Source organism: Dipodomys ordii, unplaced genomic scaffold (genome assembly GCF_000151885.1).
Source record: "Dipodomys ordii isolate 6190 unplaced genomic scaffold, Dord_2.0 Scaffold33, whole genome shotgun sequence".
Classification (NCBI taxonomy): domain Eukaryota; kingdom Metazoa; phylum Chordata; class Mammalia; order Rodentia; family Heteromyidae; genus Dipodomys; species Dipodomys ordii.
This window is the reverse complement of record NW_012267249.1, coordinates 4,819,089-4,828,021: the sequence shown is the minus strand read 5'-3', so window position 1 is coordinate 4,828,021 and position 8,933 is coordinate 4,819,089. Positions and strand designations below refer to the sequence as shown.

At 50.3% G+C, this 8,933-nt stretch overlaps 1 protein-coding gene across 1 annotated transcript; it reads right to left on the bottom strand.

Annotated features, from left to right (window-relative positions):
* Positions 1–5,141: 5,141 nt before the first annotated feature.
* Positions 5,142–8,239, bottom strand: Tmem125 (transmembrane protein 125). Its single transcript, XM_013016980.1, has 3 exons — positions 8,121–8,239; positions 6,788–6,933; positions 5,142–6,554 (listed from the first exon to the last, which is right to left on the bottom strand). Exon 3 carries the CDS (start codon positions 6,422–6,424, stop codon positions 5,768–5,770), a length of 657 nt encoding a protein of 218 aa, XP_012872434.1. The 5' UTR covers positions 6,425–6,554; positions 6,788–6,933; positions 8,121–8,239; the 3' UTR covers positions 5,142–5,767.
* Positions 8,240–8,933: the final 694 nt, after the last annotated feature.

The following is an 8,933-nucleotide window of genomic DNA, read 5'->3' as shown; positions in this document are numbered from 1 at the left end:
CAGAGTGGAGAGGCCTGTGGAGATCGGAGAGGTGAAGAGATCTGTGGAGAGTGGAGAGGCCTGTGGAGATTGGAGAGGTGAAGAGATCTGTGGAGAGTTGAGAGGCCCGCAGAAATTGGAAAGAACAATAGAGAGGTGGAGAGGCCCGCCGAGAAAGGACTGTGGAGATCAGAGAGGCCTGCGAAGAGCAGAGAGCCCTGCAGAGTGGAGAGGCCTATGGGATGGAGGAAAAAGGAAAAAAAACTTGCCCCCTTGGAGTTTGCAGGTGTTCCTAGTTCTGAGGTAACCCAGGACAGTGTTGCAGACTGACTAATAAAACTCCTTTGTCAGGTTTTTTTTTTTTTGGTCGGTTGTGGGGCTTGAACTCTGGGCCTGGGCACTGTCCCTCAGCTCTTCAGCTCAAGCTGAGTGCTCTACCACTTGAGCCACAGCGCCACTTCTGGTTTTCTGGTGGTTTGTTGGAGATAAGAGTTTCACGGACTTTCCTGCCCAGGTTGGCTTTGAACCACGATCCTCAGATCTTAGTGTCATTAGCAGGCATGAGCCACCAGCGCCCGTCTCCTTTGTCATCTTTAACTGTGCCTCCGTGTATTTCCTTGCTTGCAGGTTATTACAATACAAAGAATTTCCTGAGGATTGGTCCTGTGTGGAACCTGGCAGGGGAAACTAGAAGCTAGAGAGGAGGAGAGCCCGGCTCATGTGGCCCAACTCAGCAGTTGTTCCTGAGTTCCAGAGCTGGTTTGATTGTTGAAGGCACTGGAAGAATGGAAGCTGCCTCACAGCCTGAAACCCTGGAGGAGGACTCTAAGGGCAGATCTTGGCTGCTGAGAAAGAAGCTGCTGTAAACACAGTTGGGCCTGCCTCCACTCCTTCAGCTCCCTTGACTCCCACCCCAGCAGGACCTTCTTCTGTTCAGGCTGTGTTTGAGAATGATTCTGCTTGTCCCCATGTTTACATACTCTTTGGGAACTATGTTAGACCCCCAGAAGAAGGGAAAGGCCAGATCCCATTCTAGCACCTGCCCATACTCTACGAGGGTCTACAAGCAAGAGTTCCTTCAGAACCTGCTAGATGCCAAGCCTGGCAGAGTAGGGTTCTGGAATCACAGAACCTTGGACCCTGTCATTCCAGGCTTCATTGATTCCTCAGGAAAATCTGTTCTTGCTGTGTTCAGCATGCCTGGCCCCTGGCACGAGGAAGGAGCTTGACCTGAGTCCATAGACTCAGTGGATCAAGAGTACTAGAATTTCTGGGAGGCTTGGCATTCAACTCAACCAGCTTGTCTGGTGTTTCTTTCCTGCCTTAGATCCAGACCCCAGCTTGGCTCTTAGCAGCTGTCATTGCCCTGATCTGGGGACCCTAATTGAGACTTCAGAGGACAACCTAGCATCCTGGGTGTCTCTACAGGCATGGCCATATCCTGTGTCCTGTATGAATGGGAAGGTATCACAAAAGACATATATAAGAAGTTTGAGAAGCTCCAGCAACATCATATTGGGCAAGTTACTTAACTTCTCCATGCTCTGACTTCTCAATGGAATGGAGATCACAGGATCATTAGCAGGACTACTTGAGTTCTATGTGTGTGTACTTGAACAGCACAAGTACTCTACAAGCACTCTGCAAATCCCTCTCCATCCACACTTCCAGACAATGGCACCTCACTACAGGTAGCCAGCCTTAATCCTGAGGAAAGAACTTGCCAAATCTTGGTCCTATTTTACTTCAGGCTGGAGATTTGAATTTCTTTATTTCCCAGGACTCAGGTTGGAAGATCGGGTCAGGACAGCAAAGGATTTAAGGGGAAAACAAACATGGAAAAACTTCTGATGTTGTGGGAAAAAAATAACATCAGCTACAGGATGTGCTAGTATTTTGTCACAATCAACAGCTCAGTGGGAAGGTAACCTTGCTTTGTAGCTTGAAACACTGAGGCTCAGATATGTGAACTGCTTCGCCCAGCAATAACACCAATAGTGCGCCTTAAAGTATGGATAAAATTGACTCATACAAGAAACCTCCTGGCAAGTTGGGCTGGTTCCCACTTTGCCTGTGTGAACTCCTCCACCCAGTGAATGGGAGCCCAGGAATTTCAGGGTGCAAAATCCAGGCTTGGGGAGGGTAGGTTGAGAAGTTAGAAATGATCAGCTATATCCTAGCCAGGCCTGGTCTTCCAATGCCTGTGTTCTTTTGGGCCTGTGGGGTGATTTCCAAAGCTATGCCCAAGTCAGTGTCGCAGGACCAGGAGAACAATCAGGCATCTCTGGCCCTTGTACTAGACACAGAATTTGAGGAGGCTTGCCTTGGGAGGACTCATGGGTGGGTATGATCTTATTCCAGCATCCATACATCCAAGTGACATGGCTGAGGATCTGAGACTAAGAGGCCCAGGAGACATAGTTATCTCTATCTAAATCATTTGTCACCTGATAGGAGTTTCTAAGTCCAGACTACCCTATGTTGCTTCTCTAGATCTGTCTTACTGTTTCTCTCAATACCAATATGTATTTCAAGGTCCATCATTGCATCCACCCTTGCCAATACCCTAAGTTTCCCTGGCCCATTGTTTCACCAGTACATGCTCCTGGCGAAGTTTCTGCCCAAAGCCAACTGTCCTGGGCCTCTGGTAATGTCTGTTCCCACTTCCCACAGGGCTCTCAAAACTTCCAGGACTCTTGCTGCTTTCTTGGTCAGATCCCTCTCCCTCCTCCATAATAGCTCTGTGTGGTGCTCTATTCTCTCTGCTTCCACCTTGTAGAGACAAAACCTGTTGCCTAGGACCTCCCTTGAGTACCTGCCTCAAAACCCACAAAGTTACATGTAACCATATTCTTCCTTCTTTCTTTCAAAATAGAGCTGCAAGCCCAGTCTCTCTACCCTATGTCTTGGTTCCACCCTCCACCACCTGCTCAGGGACTTTAACTTCTTTCTATGTTTAAAAAATTTATAAAGACTACACTTTATTTCATTCATATGTGTACATATATATTCTGATAGTGTGTCCTTATAACAAAGAAGTGTGGGATTTTTTTTTTCCTTTCTGGTTGGTATGCAGATGTATTGGTATGTGATGGGGCAGCCACTTAGGATCAATGACATCTTTGCCTTGTATCTTCAACCCTTCTTTGATCAATGCTTAACCAGTCACATTTCTCCAATCTAAAAAAGCTTCCCATCAGTCACAGAGACTAGAGTTCCCATCTCTTGAACTCACTGAATCTCTATGCCAGTAGCCATGCCTAATCTAAGCTCTAGTATCTCATGTTGGGACTATATATTAATTTTCCAATGCATTTCTCTGCTCCTGTTTTTGTGCCTTCCAATTCATTCTTTACAGGAGGTATGATCATTTGTAAACATAGTTCTGACCAGACCATTTCTCTGCCTAACAATAAAAACTAAAAATAAATCCTCCCCTGACTTCCTTTTGACTGTAAGAAATTAGCCCATCTGCTAGGGGTCTCTGAAGCCCTGAGACTGGCCTGATATACCTTTCCAGCCTGACTTCTTACCTCTCTTCCCAGCCTCATCAACCCTCTGTAGTGTCTTCCAAGAGCCAAGGTCCTCTTGTCTCTGGGCCCCGCTTCCTGCTATTCTTTCCTTCTAGGCTCTTCTCATCCTCTCATCCCTCAGGGGCCAGCCAATGGTTGTTTGGCCATTTCTTCTCCTTTTTTTTTCCTTAAGATCCAATCCGTAGGCCCACACAGCTGCTAGCACAGTCTAAACCTATTCTGGCCACTGTACAGGCTTGGTTAAAATCTCTCCATGTTTTTCATTGTTCTAGAACAAAGCCTGCATTCCTCCGCAGGGCTGACAAAGCCACTTGGCACACAGGAGTAACAGAGGAAGGCTCCTACTCCACACTCTCATTTTCTCTTGAGGTGGGGGTCTGAGCCAGCTGTCGAGATTGTTGGGGAGAGGAAGCAAATCTAGTGCTGATTTGTTCAGCAACTTCTCACTGGAGGCTGGAGTGGGAATGTTACAGAAAAACAGATAGTGGATTGATCCCCGGAGTGTGTGTGTATGTGTGTGTGTGTGTGTTGTGTGTGTGTGTGTTTTAAAGGAAAGAGTGGAGTCCAAGAGCAGGGGTTAAGTAAGAGTAATGGAATAAAGAATTCTGTCAAAGAATCGGTGAAATGGTGAACCAAGAATCTTAACCAAGTGACAAGGGTGGTGAAGACAATAGTGGGAGGCATGGTCAGGAGGTAGCAGAGAGAGACAGAGAGCGAGTGAGCAGTGGACCGTTGGCTGTGATACAGACCTAACAGGGGTTTAGTGACATGACTATCAAGCTAGCTGCAAGGAGGGGGCAATGGGTCTGCTTTAGCAATGGAGGATGCAGAAGTGTTTCTGTCATGCCTGTATATCAGCACAGCACTCTCCATCTGCCTCATGTATTCTTTTCCTTTTATTTTCTTTTTTGCCAGTCTTGGGGCTTGAACTCCAGGCCTGGGCACTGTCTCTGAGCTTCTTTTGCTCAAGGCTAGCACTCTACCACTTGGGTCACAGGACTACTTTCAGCTTTTTCTGTTTATGAGGTACTGAGGAATCGAACCCAGGGCTTCATGCATTCTGGGCAAGCATCCTACCACTAAGCCACATTCCCAGCCCCTGTCTCATGTATTCTTAAGTAAACAGATGCCAACTTGCACTGTTCAGTAAAGTAGGCCCACTGGCAGCACCTGCCATATGCTCCATCCTACATCCTTCTGGGGGGGAGTCTGACTCTGGCCTTGCCTGGAGTGGCATCCACTCAGTCGGATGCAGCCTCCTGCCATTCTTAGGGGACAGGCAGAAGACAGGCAATGTAAGGGAGGTGCTGTCTCTAGAGAAAATATTGGTAATGATTCCTTTTTGAACCAGAGAGGGAACAAGTGTGATGGATTCAGGCTCCCCATCCCTGTCTCTGGGACTAGAAACCCACTGTTTTCCCAAACCTGTGTATCCACAAAGCCATTTTCTCTTCTCCCCTTATTGCTCCTTATTCCCTGAGAGGAGAAGACACCTGAGGCTTGGCTGAAATCTTAAAGGCAGCATTGATAAGCTAAGGTGGAAGCAAAGAGCTAGCCATGGACAAAATAGGGGTGGAGTAGAGGGAAGGAAGGTCTCCGAGGTGAGAGGGTGAGGTGAAGATGACGTGATGACAATAGCAGCTATCATTTTATTGCACATCTGTCAAGAGCCCAATCCCTCCATTCATGATGACATTTAATCCTCATAATCCATGGTGAAATGCTCCTCAAGACATTGAAGCCACAGAGGCTTAGTCCCTTGCCTGAGGTCCCAGCTGTAGGCTCTAGAGGGGGATTCCCACTTAGGTCTATCTCCTTCTGGAGCCCATGTCCCTCCAGCTCTGCCTCCAGTCACGGTTCTCAGTGAACCATACAGTTCTAGGTGGACAACAGCCATCCCCATGAAAATCCCTAATGGTGTTATGGGTCAAGGCTGAAGTTTAGGGATGTTGGAAATAAGGCTCAGGAATCTTCAAGGATTTCCCTGCTCAGAGACCCCAGACAGGCAGAATGACAGTTCACAGATACAAACCCTCAGTTCCAAGGAGACACACTAACCTTGCCTGGTGTGGAAGTGTAGGTACACAGATGGCCTCCTAATCGGACAGCATGCAATCCCATAGAAGAACTGACCCTGTGCTGAGACGCATGTACACTGTCACACACATGCACACATATTATTCATGTACCCAGGCATGACCTGGTATGGTTCTGGGGACACTGAGGCAGGCCCTAGGAAGGAGGGTCTGGCTTCATCAGATGAGGCTGGCAATGCTGGAGGTGGTCTCATGTCGCTGACCAGAAGATAGCCGTCCTGAGATGCTGAAGATGCTGCTGTTGCCGCTGTGGCCATTGTAGGTGGAGGGGGTCTCTGCACAGATGGCAGGGCAGTGTCCACTCACACCCACCTGATACAACAGCAGACCCAGCAGCAAGAGTGAGCCCAGGGAAGCCAGGGCAATTCCCACAGACAGCATGGCAGCCAGTGGCCGAGCCGGGGCAGGAGCAGCAGCCAGTCCAGCCAGGGTCAAGCCAGTGACAAGCAATACGAGGCCGCTGAGCAGTACCACAAGAGCATCAGCCCCTCCCCCACTGCGAAGCAGAGCTACATGGTGGGCCTGGCGGATGCAGTTCATGTCCTGTACGGCCGAGCTCATCAGCTGCTTTACTAGAACCAGCAGGGCCAGGAGGCAGAGCACAGTGCCCACGGCTAGGCGCCATTCTCCGGAGCGGCTGCTGGTGGAGGACAGCAGTGCCACACCGCCTGCCCCACAGCCAGCCACAAGGCCCACAGCCACAGAGAAACACAGAAGTGAGCGCCGGGGTTGCTGCGACCACCATAGCTCCACCTGCTCTGCCAGCACATCGGGGGGCAGTCCTTGGCCCGTTGGGGCTTGAGCTTGTTCTGACATGCTTGGTCAGGCAGGGGCCGCGTCTGTCGTCAGAGGGTGCAGCTCATGGCCGGGTGACCCCACCACCCGCTTTGCAGCTACAGGCCGCAGGTCTTGTTCCTTTCTCAGTCCAGGCTGTGGGTACCATCACCTGCAGGGGTGGGATCATAGTGTTATCTCCACCCACCCTAGCCCTCATGGTCTCACCCAGGAGCCTTGGGGGGAAGAGCCCTGAGTATCTTCCCCAGTGTTCCATGCTGTCCCCCAAAGTCCCTGCCTCTGCACCACCCCTAGGGAAAGCATTTCTAGTGACCCCAGAAGAATTCCATCTCACACAGAGCAACCCCTCTCCCCTCCAAGGAATCCTTTTGCCCAGCCCCTGACCTCTCTGGCGTTGGCTTTCTCGGCTGCCTGTCCCATCCTGGCTGGCCCGAGGGAGCTGGTGACACAGTGGATGATGAGATGAACAGCCAGAGATAAAGCCTCATTCAGGATCAGACTCACATGGCCTCAGCTGTCACTGCTGGTGCCTGGGGTGGGGGAGTTGTGGGGAAGGAGGGGGGTTGATTACTTAACCCTTCTGGAACCAGCAATCTGACGCTGGACTGGCAATAAAAGATGCCAGTTCCAAATTCTTTGCTCCAGCCCAAAGCCCCTTCCTGAGCCAAATAGCATCTTTAGGTACCATAGTCATCCCTGATGCAACAGGTCCCGGCCCAAACTGTGTCATCTTACCCCATACCTGCTCCTCTTGTGTGTTCCTCATCTGGGGTGGCACCACCACCCTCCCAGACTCCTCATCTCCCTCTGCCACTCTTAGGCCTGCTTTTAAACATGTCTGTGCAGCCCCTACCCCCACCCCGTGATCTTTCTCCTTCTGTTCCCTATTGTTCCCTCTCCTCTCCTGCTCCCTTCCTGGGTGCCATCTTCCTCCATGATTTCTTCAATTTGGTGCAGCCTCCAAGGGAGGGCTATGGACTTGAACCCCAGCCCAGCCCTTCCCATGAAAGGAAGCTAGCAGTGGTTACTCATTTAACCTGTCCTCCAAAGGACAGTCCATATGCTCCACACTGCCCCAAAATAAAGCGGCTTTGGGCTCTGCCTTCAAGGAGCCCAGTTTGCTTCTGCAGTAGACAGAAGTAAGCGGGGCCTGTTGGTTCACGTAAGGTGCCTGTTTGTGGGTTGCTGAGAACAGGGACCTAGGAGTCCAGGATAGGTGCTTAGAGCAAGACAGGACGCCCCAGAAGTTTTCTGCTTAGACCCTCTGTCTCCTTTATCTAAAAAGTGAGGATAATGGCAATGATCGTCACAGACGGGAGACAGTCAGCAAGGAGGCTCAAGGTATGCTTTTTAAGTGAACCTCTGCAACAGGATGGGGCAGAGGACAGAGATCCTGGATCCCTCCAGGAAAAGACATAGCTGTGCATGATTTATACCCTACAGGGGTATGCCTCCTCCTCAGTCCCTAAAAAGGTCACCTAAAGTGGGTGAGGCAAGTATGGGTGGGGCAGGTACAGGTGCTCCCAGGGGAGACAGGGGAGAGGCCCTGTGCAGAGTCAGTCCCAGCATTCTCCTGGGCTGTGGTTTGCATGTCTGAAAGTGCTGGCACAGGTATACTGGGACAGCGGGCCCAGGCTGGGGGTGGGGTGGAGGTTCTCAGAGGAAGAGTGGAAGAAAGTAGGGGGTGGGTTGGGGGAGGGGGGTGTAGGGCACTTACGAAGAGCCTGGAGGTGCTGGATCCGATTTGAGAAGACTGGGCTGGACAGGTGGAGCGCTTTAGCTCCGTTTCCGGGGAGACGCTTCACCTGCCTACCCAACCTGCACTCAGGTGAGCCAGGAGGGAGCGGGATTAACAGGTGTTGTTTCTAGGGCAGGGCGTGAGCCGATTGGCTGACGTGGCGCTGCTCCTTCGGCTGGGCAGAGACATTCCTAGGAAGGGAGGGGCTTCTGTCTGCTGCAGTCAGGACTGGAGCACAAAGCCTGAGTTCTAGCCCAGTTCCCAGCTGCAAAGCTACTTTAGCTTCAGCTCCACTATCAAGACCTCCCCTAGCCCCAGATGTTTGTCCTAAACCCTACCTAGGAATCTCCACTCCACCTTCATCCCAGTTCCAATCCCAAACCCAATCCCTCCCTCATCTGGTTTAAAATCCAAGCTCTAGCCCCAAAGCTCAGCACCAGATGCTCCTGGTACTTCTTTTTTCTTTTTCTTTTTATTGTGAAAATACTGTACAGAGGGGTTACAATTACATGGGCAAGATAATGAGTACATTTCTTATCAAGCATTGTAGGCTCCTTCTTTGTTTCCCCTTCCCATCCTCCCCGCCCCCAGTCCTCCCTGCCCCCACCCCAAATTGTAAAGTTCGTTTTCAACTTAGGGATTTGTACATCTCATTGTTGCAATGGGTCCACCTGTATCTCTATTTAAACAATTTGTTTTTCCTCTTCCCCTCCACAAATTATACCGACATCAAATACAGTGAAAGCAGGGGTTATACTGTGGGGGAGGGACATACAAAGCAACAAAGAAATA